We start from the raw sequence: 19858 nt of genomic DNA, 5'->3' as shown, positions 1-19858 counted from the left end.
GATGACAACAGCCTGGATGAGCACTAGCGCCGAATCACAGCCAGATTTCTTTCCTAGCACAAAGTTTGATAAAAGAGATGAGTATTAGCAAAGGCAAGGAGAATGATTATATCAGTGTACAATGAGCTATGATGGGGAAGAATTACACTATTAATTAGATTTCCAGGCATGGCATATACATGGCATGCTTACTTGCAATGGTAATAATGCCTTCAGGTAATAACACTAACTATGCTTGATTAATTTGATGTATAATGTGGCAAATGCTATAGTAGCATCAGCCCATTATAGCTAAATAATGCCAGACAAGATTACAGACTGTAATCAATGTATGAACAATGTCACATTGATCATGCTCAACATTGTTAAAATTGAAATACATGAGACCTCCGAACGTAACGTTAGCATTAACTAACGTTAACCCTAAGCCGTTAGCATTAGCTACCGTTAGCATAGCTCCCTAGCCTATCAATATAGTTGATGTTAATATAAAGAAATGTAACATTAGATAATGTTAGCTAAGTTATTCAACATTGACCCACTTACCCTCTAGATCTTTTCCAACGATGTCCTAAAGTAACCACATGTCATGATCATTTGCATTATAGACATACGTTCATATCTATGATTAGCATCATCATAGCAGCTTCATTACTGCTTCACAGCATAGCATGTTAGCCGACGTCATTACATGACTTCCTATCCAATCAGAGGCAGAGTAGGGCGGGTCTTCCTATGGTGACGTGTTTTCCGCCGAGCTCGCAGGACTCACGAACGCGCGACCAGCGTCCCCGAGGCTCGTGCACAGCACATGTTTCAAATGGCTCGATACAGGTATTGGTGGCTTCAAAAACAAACAAAACCCCATTGAATTAAAAGTTTATATTGATTAGATTGGTCTCTGATGCTGAATGATACCGAGAAAAAAATTGTTTTCCTTTTCTAGCCCTATCTATCATCATCCACAAACCATGGGAAATAAGGTTCTTGGGCCGCATGCCGTGACGTGACTTGCAATACCGGGCTTTGGCCACTACGTCAAATGGCTTCATGCGCCGGTGAGCAACTTTCATTGAAATGAATAGGCAGCCATTTTCAATGCCGTCTCCAGTTATATTATACCTCCATGGCTGGCGTGCATACTGCAAAATACGACCGGATGTAGTAGGTCATCCTGGTATTTTTGCAATACTGCATGTGGCATACTATGTATTGGGACATACTACATTCTGTTTTGGCATACTATATAGTAGGGTAGTAGGCGATTCGGAACGCAGCAGGGTATCTATTTACTTCACTGCCTTAAGCCCGCCCCATCATCCGGCTCGAGCCTGTAGAGCCCGCCTCCAACATCCGCTTGCTTTATTTTTCCTTAACCGGTAGTTCTCCTCGCATATTCTTTTACAAATTTCGTCGATGTTATGCCTGGTGATGCCATCGCGAATGTTATCTACTCGAAACTCGAAACAGCCTACAGTAAAAACATTACAACAACTGTTCGTCTTCCGGTCCAGACCGGATGATTATGCGATGCGTCATCGCGCTTCCGCTCTAGACCGGCGAAACAACACGGAACGAGACAGGCAACCAGACTACTGTTAGTTTCATGGTCTGACATCATGCACGGCACGTGAGAGACAGAGAGACGGGGGTGGAGGGAGGGTTTGATCCAGGCTGATTGCCGTAGCGCCGGAGAAGGGGAGGTAATCAAAGGGCGGGTTTGAGAGGATGCGCTACTGAACAAAGGGGGAGAGAAGAAAAGGGTGGAGGGGTGGAGGAGTGGAGGGAGGGAGGGAGGAGAGGGTTTTTAATTGAAGCCGCATAGCGGCAGCACAAAGGAGATAGATTACAGCGGTTTCAGTCTCTCGTCGGTTTTCATCCACTCCCTGTCACCCTGCGCACTGAAAGAGAGAGAGACGTGAAATGAGTAGTGACAGAAGTTTCCATCTCCAATAGACTTCTCTCTCTCTCTCTCTCTCTCTCTCTCTCCCTCCCTCCCTCTCTCTCTGTCCCTTCCTCTCTCTCTTTCTCTGTCCCTCTCTCTTCCTCCCTCTCTCTTCCTCCCTCTCGCGCTCCCTCTCTCTCTTTCTGTCTCTCCCGGTCTCTCTCTCTCCCCCCCCTCTTTCTTTCTCTCTCCTTGGCTCTCTCCCTTTCTCGCTCTCTCTCTCGATCTCTCTCTCACTGTCCCTCCCTTTCTCTTTCTCCCTCTCGCTCTCCCTCTCTCTCTTTCTGTCTCTCCCCCCCTCCCTCTCTCTCTCCCTGTCTCTCTCTTTCCCCCCCTCTTTCTTTCTCTCTCCTTGGCTCTCTCTCTCTCTGCCATCTCTGAGTTCACTGCACTAAATCCCCATCCACATCTCTTCAATAGTGTATGCACTAAATGGAATTCTGAAAAACTTAAGAGCTTTGGAGATTCTGTACAAAAAGTTCAAAGGGCAAAATTGAGTGGGGAAGGAGGGAGAGGGAGGTCGACACGCCAGACGGAGCCGTACAGCGACTCCCGTATTCTCCTATCAGTTTTTCTGCGGCTCGTATCTCTTCTCGGCGACTGTTTTTATTTTAGTTTATTCATATTATACCGCAGTGAATTTCCAGAAGCCTTGCAAAGAACGTTTGCTCTCTCAACACAGCTGTGAGCGACGGGGCATTTAATTAACTCGCGGCGTCATCCTGGATACGGACACATCTTTGACTTCCTGCGCCGAGTCTCTTTAGTAAAGTACACTGTGATTGGCTCCAGCCTTCAATCTTCGGCCCCCCGCTATCAGCGTCGTAACAGCCCCCCCCTCCACCCCAAGAGAATTGCCCCTCACGCTCCTCGAGTTTGCCGTCAGTGCCTCCCTGCTGCCACTTCTCCGTTAGTGCCTCCCTGCTTGTTTGGCTGATGACAACGGCTCCCACCTGGTCGTAATTAAACTTCTTCTGACTCTCTGTAATTGGATTGGAAGACGGTGTGGAGGTGATGTGGCGTGCAGCTGCGGATCGGACGAGGGAGGATATGTGCACCGTGCGGGTGATCCGGTTCACTCTGCTGCACAGGGCGCACGCACACACACACACACACACACACACACACACATGGGTCGTGTCTGAAATGCCTGCTACCTGCTTCACTGCCGTTGTGGAGTGAATGCAGCTGACGGCTAACTATGGCCCATTTACCTCCATGTATTTCCAAACGCAAAAACAACGGCAGTGAAAAACAATCAAAGTCTGGTAATGATGAGTTTGTAACCCCGATAGTGTATTCAGCCTGTTATTTTGACTATTTTGGTTCTTGAAGTGGTGTTTTTTTTTTACAGTGAACTTTTAACATTGAAGTCAACGGGCACTTCCGCATCCGCACCCCCAATTACGTCAGACTGACCAATATGGCTGCTGAGGTGAATAAGGCGAATGTCGTAGTTAACTAGTATCCCTGTAGCCATGGAAACGCAACATTACCGGCTAAGTTAGCCAGCCAGTGGAGCGGTCGTGTACAGTATGTAACGACGTAACCTACGCATTCCCGTCACCTGACTCGAGTAGCATGCTACATTTTCTCGCCTGCTATATCGTTTTCGTGGAGTAGTAGGTACTACAGTAAGTAGCATGCTACTTCTCGCCTGCTATATAGCAGGTAGCAGGCATTTGGGACACGGCCATACTGTACAGGAAGGTAGGATAAAGAGGTGGAGCCGGGAAGATGATGTGTTGACAATGAGGCGTTGAATGAATGAATGAATCAATGAACAAGAGTACATCCACGGTTCGGGTTACAGTGTGTGTGTGTATGTGTGTGTGTGTGTGTGTCTGTGTGTGCATGTGTGTGTTTTCTCATCGTCATCTCTTTCCCAGCAGGCCATTCTGTCAGCTTCTGTCAAGCTCCACAATGTGGTACGTTTCATGAATATTCAAACGCACCCCCGGCCAATCAAAACACACCTGTGCAGCAGCTTTCGACGGCACCCTCCACAGTGAATCAGGACTGGACTGGGGAGCTCACACACACATATACACTCACGCACACACACACACGCACACACACACACATATACGCGTGCGCACACACACACACACTTTGTGTAATGTGGGGGTGCCCAATACGTTGATCGCGATCGACCAGTCGATCGCAGAGGCAATGCCAGCAGATCTCGAGCCATTTTTTTTTTAAAGCCATTAAAACAAAATACGACTTGACATGCGTTAGTATGCGGACAAAAACTGCAGTCATGTCACCCCCCTTGTTCAAATGAGCAATTTTTACTTAATGCTACTTTGTAGATTTCAATTGACAGTTTGACATTTGACAGTTTAGCTGAGTATTTTGTTCATGTGGGTTGATTTCATCATGTTTAGGCATGCATATGGGCTGTAGTAACTCAATTTTACTTTTACTTTGAAATAGGCGTTGTACATCCATTAAATTCTTAAAACCACTTCCTACTCGTTTTTTATGAAATCTATTTTGGACCACGATAAACTAGAGGGCTGATAGTAGCGTAGCAAAATCTATCAAAAACTAGGCTACTCGTAAAAAATAAAAGTCTGGATTACACAACCCTGGCTGACTCCATTCAGTGCAAGTCACCAGAGACACCTAATTGTGCTGTGTGACTGAGTCATTTACACTCTGACAGCTAAGCTGACTGGTACCTTTTTGCAATTGGGCTGTAGCTAAAGCTATTGCTGATTATGGTTATGGTATGATTATTGTGCTCACAATACCACTTAGTGCGTTGTTATCAACTTGTTTGCTAACAAAGGCTAAAGTTACTAGTTAGCTGTTGATAACGAGATCAGCTGTTGCAACTGGAACGCTCACCTTGCGAGTGACCATTTCCAGTTCCCACTCGCACCTCCCGAGACAAATGGAATGCACCATAACGTTATATTTCTCATTCGTGTGGATAGTTGAAGCGATGCATTCTGTAGGCTACCTCAATATAGTCAGCTAAATTGCCATGTTTAATGCTTTATGTATACTATCGGTTAGTGTGAAGTGTGATGATTTCTGTACAGCCAAGATCGAACCCAGCATGGGCAAGTGAGCGTAAAGGCAATACTGCCAAGCAACACAGTGACACCTGTTATATAGACTAGTGTCTCAACTTGCATTTAAACGATAATGTAAACTTTAATGATTGACTTCATAGAAAACTATATCTTGCCTATAGACTATAGATTTAACATGTCATTGGCTGCATAACTCCCATCTCAAATGTACATCTTGTAAACTACTGTCTGCAGACTATGAACCAGCCCACTCCTCCCTCCACTACTGCTCTGCTTGGCTGTTAATGAATGTGAATGGGGATTTTAAAATGTGTTTTCAGCAATGGGATTCTTTTTCAGATAAGATACGACTATAATGAGATGTGAGTTAAAACCTAGCCGATGTTATGTGACAAGTGACAGAAGGGTGGGGAGCGTGGGGGGGGCGGGGGGCTGCGGTAGCGCTTGGTCATTTTGAAAGTAGCTCACAAGCACCCAAAAAAGCGTGGCCACCCCTGGTTTAATGTACTGTATGGTACAGAAGCAAGCCAGCTATTGATGAAAGCAAAACACGTCCGAATGGATTTGGAGGTTACACTCAAACTGACCTCTCTCCTTTTAACATCTCTCTCTCTCTCACACACACACACACACACACACACACACACACACACACACACACACACACACAGTCCTCCCTCAGGGCGCAGTGGCACAGTCCTAATGGATGGGACCCAAGTGATAACACTTAACAGTCCCCTGTATCTGCCCGTAATGGAGGACTCTCTTCAGAATGGTACCCTGCTCTCATCCTTTTCTCCTCTTATCTCCCACCCACACCTCCCCTCATCCCTTCCTGCACCAGGAGGCTAAGCGGGTCTCTCTCTCTCTCTCTCTCTTTCTCCCAGGGCTTTCACCTTGTTTTTTAGCGCTATAGGTTTAAGAGCCCTCTCCACTAACCACTCAAAGTTTGATTCTGCTGTTGCGCTGGTTACACTGAAAAGATGTAGCACTAATGGTGTGTGTATGTGTGTGTGCGTGTGTGCGTGTTTGTGTGTGTGTGTGTGTGTGTGTGTGTGCGTGTGAACCCGGACTGAAGTGGCTAATAGTACTGGTGTTTTTTAGGAGGTTCACGTGGTTGGAGGAAGTGATGGAAGCACATGAATCAGCTGCAAAAAAAACTCACACGCGCACCACGCACACACGCACGCACACACACACACACACACACACTGCTCAGTGGGCCAGTTCCGGGTCACGGACTCTTAATGCGGATTATGTCCATAACAGCTCACGCGATTCAGACCTCCAGGAAGAAACAACGGGACCCATCGTGACACTGAGCGTTGGGGCCGACATGGCGGCCGTAGTGGGCGTGCTTGCGTGCGTGCTGGCGCATGTACAGTACATGCGTGTCCTCGCGTGTCCTGGGTTGCATCATGCTCTGCGAGCATATGTGTTTGTGCCACTGTGTGTGTGCGTGTGCTTCTCGCAATGTCTGCCTCCCCACGCCAGCAGAAAAGCCCAGACATGCCATGAAACACTGTTGTAGCGTCAGCCGGCAGGTGAGAGAGAGCCGCCCACCTCCCCATGGCTCGGTGTGGCCCCAGCTGAATCATAAACCAAAGATTTACTTCCACAAGGTGAGCCTCAGCAGGTGGAGTGGACTATTTATAACACATACCGCCTGCCCAGAGAGCACTCTTTAAGATTTATGACATTTTAAAGTACGATTTGAAAAGTACAATTGAAAGTCATGAAGTGTAGCTGTAAGCTAATGTGTGGTGGCATATGTTGGGAGGGCCGCGAAACAAAATAGCGAATAGTATCCCCAGCTGCTTGTCACCGTTCTGCCGGCGTTAATGACGTACAGTACTTGTTGATAATCTATCTTCTCTGGGAGAAAGAGGGGGGGTGGATTTACTGCAGAGACTATGTGCTCTGTGTTTTATGAATAGCTCTGGTGGGGGCCATTTTGTTTTACCTCACAGGCAGTTGATGTGGCCACAAACAGACCCTTATTTTTTTGTTTTGTTTTTTGTTTTTACAGCATCCCTGTCATCGTTAATCTGCAAAAACTATGTGATGTGTCATTTCTTTCTTTTTTTAAAGCCTCCAAATTTCTGACTGAACACGCAATGAAAAAAAAAGATATTATGTTGCAAAACATTCATGAAACCGGCTCCAGGCTACTGTGCATTCAAGGTTGGTCTTGTATTTCAAGGGATGCTACAGTAATATTGAGCAGTCCGCGCCCAGTCGATAGCCTTCATCAACAACGTGCTTTCCTTATCAGACATGGTAGGGGACCCTTGGGAACGCTAATGCTAATTCAGATGCTAAGCTGTGATCAGCGATGGGAGTGTGGGTGGAGGGGATGCTAACGCTAGCGCAGCTACAGTAAGAGGCTAACCGTTAGCCGATTGTCGCACCTCTTTTCTTTCTTTTTCTCTGCTGATTATTAGTTTTTCCCTCTCTCCTTCATGCTCCTCTCACTGAACACAAGTCACGGCCCGCCTTTTGAACTGACAGTTGGCCATTGAGAAAGAAACCCATTTAGCATTAAAAAGTCGTTTTAAAGACATGTTCCTGTTTTAACGGCCCTTTTGACGCACCAGCCAATGAGACTGTGTGTGTGTGTGTGTGTGTGGGGTGGGGGGGGGGGGGGGTCGACAGTTAATCACAGTGATTTCTGCTCTCTGAAGGAAATCACTGTCATTAAAGCTCATCTGGAGCTCGACCTCCCGGGTGCAGGTAACCTATCATGGTAGACGCTGCGATTCATCAACGTGACCCAAGGACACAGCGCTGTCACTCAAAAGCCCCACTGCCATCTGTCGCCGGGCAGATAACCCACCAACCAGGAGAGTGAGTGTCCATAGGCCTTGCTTGTGAGGCGCGGGGGAGGGGGGACAATGACCTTCTCCTGACTGCTTTCCAGAGGACTTCATCGGTTGTAATTGCCTGTCAGTTCCACAGACTGTTGTGTGACGGAACGGCAGGCCCACTCCTGGCGATCGCCGCCACAGTGTGACGTGTCCCGCTCGAGGGCCCGTGATGGGAAAGAGAGGATTGACCCTCGATCTCACGTTCCCTTAAAGGGAGGAGTCGGTGCTCAAAAGGGATTGGCCCTCCGCGCCGCTTGTGACTTGACCATCTCAGGCGTTTTATGCTATGTACTCTCGAATGTGCTCTTCTCTTAATGTTGGGTCCAGGAACAATTAAGGAGAGAAGCGGCACAAATTTAAATCTGAGTGTAACCTTGAGACGTCTAGCTGATAACCCCCGACGTAATCCCCGCATGCTGCCCACACACGCACACACACGCACACACACACACACACACACACATACATAATCACTCTATCTCTCTCTCTTTCTCTCTCTTGTTTGCAATTTCCCTCTCGGGGATTAATAAAAGTACCTACAGTACTGTACTTGTCGACCTACAGTACCTACCTTCTCTCTTCTCTCTCTCTCTCTCTTCTCTCTCTCTCTTTCTCTCTCTCTCTCTCTCTTCTCTTCTCTCTGTCCACACACACAACCTCTCACTGGGTGGTGGAAATACAGTAGTACCACGGTCACGTATAATTGCTTCCTATAGAGTGGAAGAGAAAGAGAGAGAGAAAGAGAGAGAGAAAGCGTGGGAATGTCAACATAATTAGTTCCTTTCTGTCCAGATTTCATAACTTGGGCCTTATAGCGCTGGGTTCAGCACAGCAGAGGCCAGCAGATATAATAGCGTACAGCCAGACAGTGGGATGTCTTAGTCTGGGCTGAACAAAACAAAATAATGAACTGTATCTAGCGGGCTGAACTTGCTGAAAGGGACAAGGGTCAAATATATTTCTTAGACCCTTTCAAGTACTGTTTTGTTTCTGTCTTAGTTCTGTCTTAGTTTATTTGTGCGGGTCTCCCTCTCTCTCTCTCTCTTTCTCTCTCTCTCTCTCTCTCTCTCTATCTCTGTTTCTCTTTCTCTCTTTCTCTCTCTCTCTTTCTCTCTCTATCTGTTTCTCTCTCTCTCTCTATCTCTCTCTCTTTCTCTCTCTCTCTCTCTCTATCTTTCTTTCTCTCTCTCTCGTGTGCTCGCTCCCTCTGCCCGTCTCTCTATCTGTCTTCAGACCTGGAGCAAAAATATTTCTTAGATACACGTGTACTTTCATATATTAAGAATACTGTTTTGTCTATGTCTCTCTCTCTCTCTCTCTCTCTCTCTCTCTATCCCTCTCTCCCTGCTCATCTCTCTCTCTGTCTTTCTTGTTTTTCATCCCCCGCAGTTCTGGGTGGCGTGGAGTCGCGTGGCGTGCTGAGGAAGATCAGTGACATGCTGGAGGTGATCCTGAAGAGGATGGACAGCCTGTCCAAGCTGGACAACGGCACCAGCAGCGACACGCGGCGCCTGGACGAGCTCAGCTCGGCCATCAACAGGTACTGTCTGGACGATCCCAAAAACGGGAAGGGGGCCGGTCCTGATCCCGTGAGCAGATCAGTCTAGAGCAGGGGTCTCAAACTCGTGGCCCGCGGGCCATTTGCGGCCCGCCACACCACTCCATCCGGCCCGCGACATGATGTCAGAAATATAATGTAATCCGGCCCGCAAAATAATTTATTGTAAACGGCGCCGGCAGGCAGGCATACAATGCGAATACAGTCGCTCAAACGTGGGGCGAAATGCTGTTATTGTGCGCAGCGCGCGAGGTGAACGCTGCATACAGTCACAGGTGCAATCAATCCACACACGACTATGAACTATGAACGGAATGCAGCTCGCCACCGAGAGGCTGTTTTCATGGTTAACTAACGTTAGGAACACAGACAGTTTCAAGAAAGATGGACATTGCAGTATTTTTGTGGTGTTCAATGGAAATGCTACCTGCCTGATATACAAGAACAAAGTCGCCGTTCTAAAGGAATATAATGTCAAGAGCTATTCATTACTAAACATGGAGAGTCATAGGGAGACGAGAGGAAAAAAAGAGCCACACAGCTGAGAGGGCTGACGTCTCAGTCTTTCAAGATAAGTGTCTGGCAAGAAATAGAGTAGCAGCCTACACATGTATTCAAGTGTAGGAAATGGAAACAAACTTGAACTTTAATAAATGCAAGTACAGGTCCAGGGCAGGCTTACAGTAGTGATGCATCTTGCAGCTAAAACAGAATAAAGTACAAATGTAGGCTATTCAAGATAAAATAAAAGTAAGGACAAATGATTTGCAGCACTAACTGTTAAAATATATTAAAATGAATGGAACCCGGTTTGAATTTGTATGATGAAAATGTTAGTTATGGAATAGTCTTGCAACATTTAGAGACTGAGTTGTGAGTCTAGTTATGGAAATGAAAAATGACATTTTCAGAAATATTGCACTTTCTTATAGTTAGTAGTAGTTGAAGTTGACATTGAAGTGGCCCTCCTATGAGTTGACGCTACCAGCAGTGGCCCCAAGCCAATTTGAGTTGGCCCTGGTCTAGAGGCTCCATAGAGAATCGTTAAGAAAGAGGAAAAAATGACCGGGCCAATCAGCGTTGTGTTACAGCTACGCTGGGCGGGTCGATGACAGCGAGGAGCGGTTGAAGTTAGCGCGTGATACAGTAGGCGGTGATAGACAGATGGTTCGTCCAGTCACGTGCCAAGTATTTTTGAAAAGTACTCGCCCTTTTCCAAACAGTTTCCAACAGACAGTTCCCAGGTGGTTGTGTGAACCATCTGGCACATCAGGTTAGGGGGGCGGCTGTAGCTCAGTTGGTAGAGTGCGTCGTTCAGGGATCGAAGGGTCAGTGGTTCGAATCCCAGCTCCGACTGTCCACATGTCGAAGTGTCCTTGAGCAAGACACCTAACCCCAAATTGCTCCCAATGAGCAGGTTAGCACCTTGCATGGCAGCTACCACCATTGGTGTGTGAATGTGTGTGTGAATGGGTGAATGAGAGGCCATTGTAAAGCGCTTTGAGTGCTGCTAAGGTGGAAAAGCGCTATATAAGTGCAGTCCATTTACCACCCATTCAGGTTAGAACACTCCATCGGTCAGTTGCTAATATGACATTTATTAAAGCTTTCGATGCTCCGATGAAGGTCCAGCCAATACATTCATGTACACATACAATACATGTGCAGCAAATCCTCTCGATTTCTACTGTCCAGATGTTCTGATATCTGTCTAGATGGCTGGAGGTTATCTAATTATTTCCGGATGATCTGAGATCACCTAGTATAGTCTGGATGGTTGGTCGTCAGCTAGTACTGTCTGGATGGGCGGAGTGTTTTGGGTCTGAATCTCTCTTTCCCATCCCCCCCCCCCCCCCCCGTCTCTCTTCCTCCACCCTCCCTCCCTCCCTCCCTCCCTCCCTCTCCCCCCCATTAAGCTGTCAGTAGCTACAGATGGCCAGAATCCTCCGCTCCTACCCTCAAACTCAGACCTTGTTAAGCGATTCCAGACCAGCCCTCGGGTTCATCCCTGTGCATGGGGATGAGAGGGGATGATGCGATTAATAGGGTCTGATACAGGTGTTAACTGGAATCAGTGTCTGGTTAACAATTCGCCTCCCAAAGTGTGGTCATGCAATACGCTCTGCCTAGAGAAGCTAACCTGATATATATAATGCCAGAAATTGCCGTATGAGTGGAACAGTGGATTGTGTGTGAGTTCTACAGTATATAATGCACACACACGCACGCGCACACACACATGCATACACAAACACACACACACACATACACACGCGTCCGTGAGAGCATGTTTGTGTTGGCAAGCAGATGTAGAGGAATGAGGTGTGTGTGTATGTGGTGGTTACTGTGTGTGTGTGTGTGTGTGTGTGGCCAGCCCGGGAACAGGACCAGACAAGCCCCTGTCCAAGCAGCCTGGAGGAGTAATGGCTCCACACACACACACACACACACATGCACACACATGCATACGCACACGCACACGCACACTCACACACACACACACACAAGCACACACAACAGGGACTACGCCTGTCTTTGCTCCAGCGGTTGCGATTCTCATTTTATCGCTCACCTCTCCTCACCTTCTTTCTTCTCTCACACCCTCTCTCCCTCCCTCCCTCCCTCCCTCCCTCCCTCCCTCCCTCCCTCCCTCTCTTTCTCTCCATCACAGTAGAGGTGTTAAGAGCGGGGGATGAGGGGTCTGAGATAATGAATGGTGATTTTGCAAGGGGGGGGGGTTAGGAGGAGGGCAGATAGAGGGCTGTGGCAAAAGTTGCAGAGCCACACACGCACGCATGCACACACACACACGGGCCCTCATCTCTGAGTGAGCTTCATTGCAGCCGACACGCCCCCGTGTTGGAGCGAGCGGGACTCCATGTCTGAGGTCTCTGAGATTCGCCCACAGGCAGGACTCGTTAGCGCAGGAACGGACAGAATAACGAGGGGGGAAGAGAGGGGGAGAGGGGGGTGTGTGTGTGGGGGGGGGGGCGAGTGAGAGATGAGAGAGAGAGAGGGAGAGAGGATGAGAGAGACAGGGAGAGAGAGAGGGAGAGAGAGAGAGAGAAGGGGAGAGAGAGAGAGGGGGGGAGAGAGAGAGAGAGAGAGGATGAGAGAGACAGGGAGAGGGAGAGAGAAGAGAGAGAGAGGGAGAGAGAGAGAGAGGGAGAGAGAGAGAGGGAGAGAGGGAGAGAGAGAGGGAGAGCGACGGTGATGTTCAGCGTCTCCTATGTTTCTCTTTGGCCTATTTCTTCCTCCAAAAAGCATGAATCAATCCTCGCCGGACAGGAGCCAGAAAAACCAGGGGAGCCCTTGTTTCGTAACACCCCCCCATCCAAAAACGTAACCAAGAACTCATTAGCCAGGAACAAGAAATACATGTGAGCGGTGCGTCGTTCCATATGGCAGTCAGTCAACGCACCGAGGGAAACGAAACGAGACGTAGCGGGAGGGGGGGGGGGGGGCGTTTTCTCTCGCAACACCGCAGAAAGACGAATGCCGAGTGCGGAGTTTACAAATTAGCTAGTGATATGATTAGGAGTGGCAGGAGCGATCAAGCAAGCATCAGGAAGTGAAGTGACGTTTATTTTTTTTATTTTTTTTTCCGCTCCCGCATCGTCGTGGCGACGGTACTGTCACACGTCGGTCCTGGCCCGGAAAGCAAAAGGGGGCTGATGGGACGCCCGGGCGAGCATCACCCAATCCTCTCGGGTGGATGAGCTCGTTAATGAGAAAGAGAGAGAGAGACCGGGAGGGAGAGAGAGAGAGAGAGAGAGAGGGGGGGGCGGGGTGAAGAGCTGGAACTACTCTTTCTGTCTCCTTAGCAACCCCCCCACACACACACACCCTCTATCTCTCTGTGCTCTCTCTCCTGCTTGCTCCTTCTATTTTATATTTAGCTTCCCCTCCACTGAAAACTTCCTTCGTTATCTCGTTACCGTCTTCTCCACCTCTCCTCTCGTTAGTGCCTCTGTGCTCCTCGTCTTTCTTTGGCTTCTTCTCCTCCCCCTCTCGGTGCCGTCTCCTCCGTCTCCTCCGTCTCCCCTCTTGTTAGCGCCGCCCCCCCCCCCCCCCCCTTTCTCTGTCGTGTCTCTCCCGTTTGCAGAGGAGGCCCCTGTCTCCGTTCATCAAGAGGAAAGCGCTTTATCCTATTAAGAGCGCAGCAGCAGCAGATCAAATATTTACTTCCGCGTCGTCTTTGGTCACAATGATCGTTTAACGCTCCCGTCCCACAGCTCTGTTACGCCGAAGGGGACGATTCTCTTATTTTTTCTCTCGTTCTGCGTGTCTCTCCTTCTCTGCCCCCCCCCCCCTCTCTCTTTCTCTCGCTGGGGACGGACACGTTAGCGGCCCGTTTCAGCCGTAATTTCATCGACGTGCGCCCGAAAACATGCGTACGGAGAGACGGAGCGCATTCCACCCGAAGCCCGGCGCCGGAAGGGCAAGTCGGGCTTTTCCCAGTCATATGCATTCATGGGAGGGTTGGGGGTGGAGTGGGCGGGGGGGGGGGCGGGGGGTAGTGGGAGCGAGGCGTAAATAATGGGGAGGGGAGGCGCAGAGGAGAGACCGATTGGTATTCCGTTCCGTGTATGCAAAACGGCGGGGCGGCATTTTCGCTGTGAAATATCTAACGCCTTTGAAAAGCAGGAGGGATCCGGTTAGCGCGTGACCCACCAGCCTACACATCACTACATCCCCCGGGAAAGTATTCATATCCCTTCACTTTTTCCACATTTTGTTATGTTACAGCCTTATTTCAAAATGGATTAAATTCTACACACAATACCCCAAATGGTTGGAAATGTATTAAAAATAAAAAAATATCACGTAAATAAGTATTCACTCCTTTTGCTATGCCACTCAAAATTGAGCTCAGGTGCATCCTGTTTCCACTGATCATCGATTTGAGTCCACCTGTGGTAAATTCAGTTGTTTGGACATGATTTGGAAAGGCACACACCTATCTACGTATATAAGGTCCCACAGTTGACGATGCATGTCAGAGCACAAACCATAAAGTCAAGTCAAGCCATAAAGTCAAAGGAAGTCAAAGGAATTGTCTGTAGACCTCAGAGACAGGATTGTATCGAGGCACAGATCTGGGAATGGATACAAAAACATTTCTGCAGCATTTAAGGTCCCAACGAGCACAGTCTGGCCAAACTGAATAATCGGGTGAGAAGGGCTTTGGTCAGGGAGGTGACCAAGAACCTGATGGTCACTGCCAGAGCTCAAAAGTTCCTCTGTGGAGATGGGAGAACCTTCCAGAAGGACAACCATCTCGGCAGCACTCCACCAATCAGGCCTTTATGGTAGAGTAACCCGACGGAAGCCATTCCTAAGTAAAAGGCACATGACAGCTTGCTTGGAGTTTGCCAAAAGGCACCTAAAGGACTCAACGACCATGAGAACCAAAATTATCTGGACTGATAAAACCAAGATTGAACTCTTGGGCCTGAATGCCAAGCGTCACCGCTCATCACCTGGCTAATACCATCCCTACAGTGAAGCATGGTGGTGGCAGCATCATGCTGTGGGGATCTTTTTCATCAGCAGGAACTGGGAGACTAGAACAAAGGGAAAGATTAATGCAGCAATGAACATAGAGATCCTTGATGAAACCCTGCTCCAGAGCACTCTGGACCTCAGACCTCTCTCTCTCTCTCTCTCTCCCTCTCTCTCTGCCTCTCTCTCCCTCTCTCTCTCCCTCTGTCTCCCTCTCTCTCTCCCTCTGTCTCCCTCTCTCTCTTTCTCTCCCTCTCTCCCTCTTCTCTCTCTCTCTCTCTCTCTGCCTCTCTCTCTCCCTCTCTCTGCCTCTCTCTGCCTCTCCCTCTCTCTCTGCCTCTCTCTCTCTCTCTCTTTGGGGATAGCCTCGTTGTGACAGATCATTAGAAGCAGGCTGAGCTAAGTCACGTCTCCTCCAGTGCGTGTCGCACGGTCACAGACGCAAAGGCCCTCCGTGATACTTCAGCGTGAGCTAGGGGCCACCGGGGCCACTTCCCAGAGGCCACCCCGTGACGCGGCCCGGCCAGTGACAGCTGAGCTCCGCGGAAGATCACCATAGCAACTCAACTGGAACAATGTACCACACAGCTGCATGATTTTTTTTTTCTTTCTGGAAAGGTCTTTGTTGAAAAGCCATCTCTTCTCAAGGCACCTCCTGGTGAAATGTGCCCATCGTGTCTGTCTGTCTGTCTATCTGTCTGTCTATCTGTCTATCTGTCTGTCTGTCTGTATGTACAGTATCTATCTATCTATCTAATCCTATCCATCCATGTCCAACTGCAGAGCTGCACATGAAAGCATAACTCACAACTCCAGAGGCAGGTAAATCGACCGAATCAGTTAAAATTCACCATTCAAATGATCACCTTGTCCCCCTTTCCTTTTCTCTGTTTTGAGTTAATACCTCCTGCTGGGGTACAGTTGGTGTGGAGATAGACGGCCTGGCTATCTCGCATAGCCAGGCCGACGAGCCTACCAGGAAGTGAATGCTTTGAGATTCACATGGGGTGAACATATATATATATATAGGCTCAGGAAAATCAGTTAACAGTTACCATTTAAATAATCACAACATCACACCACAAACCTGAACGAACGCACCCGTGACCTACTGAATACATGGGGAAATGTAAGGTATGTATGTTTGTAAAGTCATTAATTGCAAATTCGCAATAGCTGCGGCCACATACGTGCATGTGCAGCGCGCATGTGCAGCCAGAGCCAATTTTTGTGGACCAATCAACCAATAACCAACCAATTAAAGCGAGCTATAAAGCTGCTAGTCGCAACACTACATGTATATTAGCATTTGCATTAGCTTCCCAATTTGCTAAAATGGTCAAATTTCAAATGCCTGCCATGTCTTTGTTTTTTGATATATCTGCATGTTTTGACAAAACATGCTGGTAGGCTACCCATGCACAGTCAGTTTCCTAGATTATTGTTGTAAAAAGTTATAAGCACTTGAAAATGGTATCCAAATTAAATTTTTTATGCCAATTTCTCCTCCATATTGGATTGGATCTCTCAGCTTTTAACATCTTATAGGGAGACATGCACCATACATGTATATGTGAAACTTCAGACCAATCGGACTTACGGCTTAAGAGGGGTTACCTTTTAGCTTTACCTATAGGTTTTGCCAAATATTCAACCTGCAGAAAAATCCATTATGGCAGACCTTATGAGTTCTTGAGGCAAATTTGCTCCCCACAAGGAAAGACATAAGTATACCAAGTTTCATACATTTTCAAGTCAAACAGCGTGGAAATGCCAGCATTTTGAAATGTGCGTTTTAAATCGGTTACTATAGCGCCACCTATTTATGAATCATGGTAATTGAAAAGCTTTGTGGACCAACTGACCAACCAACAGAGCGAGCTATAGAACTGCTGGTTGCAGCTTTAAAAAAAATTTAGTTCATTATGAGATTGTGGTGGGACATAAAGCTAGTTACTTTACATACTGTAGCTAGCTGGAGATACTGGTCCCCAAATCATTTTACAACTTGTTAAGATTATTCATGTGAATATGTTGGCTGTGTAACCACCATGCAGGCAATCACACTACTTTTTTAGCACTTTAAGTACTTATTATGCATTCTGCATAGTGTATATGCTACAGTTCTGTATATTGTGCCTTTTTGTGCCTTATTGTATGGCCTCTTTGGTACAGGTCTGTACAAAAATGTTCCTTTTATTGTGTGTATTGTATTGGTGCGCGTTGTGTGCTTTTTGTGTGCTTTTGGCTGCAACAAAAGAATTTCCCTTCGGGGATAAATACAAGTTGATATTGATCTCATCTCATCGCTGTTGGGTGAAAACCACTCACTTATCTCCAAAATGGAAAGCTTTCAGAATGTTTAAAAGAACACTACAATTTCTCTGTTTTTGAACTCAAGTTCAAGTTCAAGTTAAAAATGTATTGTCACGTGTACTAAATACAGTGAAACGCTTGTGCACGGCTCTCTCTGTCACACTGTAATATACAGGTAGATGACACCCAACACCAACAGACATATTATTACATACAACAATGAGCATTATACTGTATACTGTACTTTACAACGAAGCGCAGTTTGTGTGGGTGCATCAGCTGTCTGCCTGTGGGAAGAGGCTGTTACTGAGACGGTGGTGTGATTTGATGCTCCAGTAATGTTTTTCTAGGAGCGAGAACAGAGCATGAGCGTGGTAGCTGGTGTCCTTAATGATGTTTTGGGTTTTACTTTCACAGTGAGTAGTGTAGATGTCATGGAGTAGAGGCAGTTCTTTGCCGATGATTTTTGCTGCTGGCTTTACAGTCCTTTGTATTAGTCTGCAGTCCTCAGCAGTCATATTTCCGAACCACACTGTGATACAGAATATAAGAACACTCAATGGTGCAGCCATCGGAATTCACAAGAGCTCTGGTGCTCATACCGAATCTTTTGAGATGCCTCAGAAAGTACAATCTCTGCTGTGCTTTCTTGAGGACGCACTTGGTGTTGAGAGACCATGTGAGGGTGTCTGAGAGGTGTGTGCCGAGGAATCTGAAGCTATTAACAATATCAAAAGATGTCCCATTGATGGAAATAGTGTGATTTTGTTCTTTCTGAAGTCAATGGTGCTTTTCTTTGTCTGAGTGACATTTAAAGAGAGTTTGTTACCATGGCACCCCAGTGTTAGATCCTCCACTTCCCTTCTATAGGCCTCCTCGTCATTGTCGCTTATTAGTCCAATCACCGTGGTGTCATCTGTGAATTTGTTGATGCTGTTATCATATTTGGCAACACAGTTGTGTGTAAATAGACACTGCAGTAGAGGACTGAGACAGCAGCCCTGTGCTGCTCTAGGGTACTAGGGTACTAGGGTAGGGTAGATGAGTGTTTGGCCAATTCTCACAGTCTGAGGCCTGCCTGTCAGGAAATCAAACAACAAATTACAGATACTGTAGAGTTGCCCAGACCAAGACCTCTGAGTTTTAACACCAGTTTAGACGGCACAATTAACTGTTAAAAGCAGAGCTATAATCAATAAATGACATTCTGACAGGTCTTTTTCTTTTCAATGTGTACTAAAGCAGGAGGTAGAGCAAATGAGATTCACCTACAGATCTATTAGAACAATAGGTAATGGGTGGAGAGTTTCAGGAATGTTACGTTGTACAGTATGTATGATACAGTATAACCTAGCCCTTTTCAGTCCTGTTGTCGCATGCTCGCTCATGCCAGACAACAGTCCTTTCACCCTCCATTCACTTCGCCGTCAAAATAAATCGGTGTCGGCCTATTTAGGGGAGGCGCTCATATTTACAAGTGTCAGATAAACATCAAACTTCAGCTTCAAAGAGACCGAAAAATAAAATTCACTTGGACAGAACGCGTCTAAATAAGTAATTTAATGGTAGCGCCGAGGCTTCAAAACCCAGCATTTGTTTAAATAGACCCTTTTGCTTAGGTAAGTGAGGTTTCATGTTTATCTGACACTTGTAAACACTCTCCTAAATAGGCCGACACCGATTTATTTTGATGGCGAAGTGAAAGGAGGGTGAAAGGAGTGTTGTCTGGCATGAGCGAGCATGCGACAACAGGACTGAAAAGGGCTAAGTAACCAATCTTTCCAGGCATTTCATAATAATAGAGGTCAGAGCGATAGGTTGATAGTCATTAACGCAAGAGACAGGGTATGGGTTACGTGTGGATATGAAGCACTACTGCAGAGGGTATGTGAGACTTAAAAAAAAAATCAATTAAAAATTGTATTGTACTATAATAGGTTCAATAAAAACATTTAAAAGTACATTTAAAATATAAATTCTATAAACCTCTTTTCATATTCATTAGTCTCCACAACATCAGCTGAAGTACTCAAGGCTTCATGCATTGTATTTAGTCATAGCTGAAGCTAAAACGCCATTTACCATAGCTGAAGACCTTTTAGGCCTACTTAAGTACATCAGTATTGCCTGAGACTATGCTGCACAGAAACACAGCATATACTGTAAAATGAAAAACTGCCTTTGTCAAATTAATGTTAAATTTCAAACATTTGAAATGTCGCATCAAAGTGTTTGTCAGTTACAGTACAAGGTTGTATGCTATATTGAACTTTTTTATAGGCTTTTTTTCTACCAAAACAGCCAGGGGGTACTTGGCAGAAAAATATATTTCAACGGGGGTACATTATTGGAAAAAGTTTGAGAACCTTTAAAGAATCATAAGAAAGTTAGTGACCTCATAGCTTCTGCTTCAATGAACTACTTTACTGTCGATGTAATCGGCCATGTACTGTAGCTCACTCCTACACACACCGCCCACGCTGGGTGAACTCTAACCCTGCTGGCTAACACGTCAGCAAGTTTCCTCAGCTCCACACACAGCATGGCGCGCTGAAGTAATTTTAGTTTGCACTGTTTATTTTTATTTTTTTTGCATTTGACTGACACCCATTGTTGGCGT

The 19858-nt window shown here is 46.7% G+C and overlaps 1 protein-coding gene across 1 annotated transcript in view; it reads left to right on the top strand.

Moving 5' to 3' along the window:
* Positions 1-19858, top strand: part of mgat5b (alpha-1,6-mannosylglycoprotein 6-beta-N-acetylglucosaminyltransferase B) — a gene marked incomplete at both ends in the record, with an annotated part of 141327 nt that overhangs the window by 30790 nt on the left and 90679 nt on the right. Inside the window, one exon of the mRNA XM_084441387.1 lies at positions 9249-9399. Within this exon, the coding sequence (XP_084297513.1) occupies positions 9249-9399 (151 nt within the window). The remainder of the gene's footprint in view (positions 1-9248; positions 9400-19858) is intronic.

Source organism: Borostomias antarcticus (assembly GCF_949987555.1).
Source record: "Borostomias antarcticus genome assembly, chromosome: 7".
NCBI classification, from domain to species: Eukaryota; Metazoa; Chordata; class Actinopteri; order Stomiiformes; family Stomiidae; genus Borostomias; species Borostomias antarcticus.
This window is presented reverse-complemented; position numbering and strand designations above follow the sequence as displayed.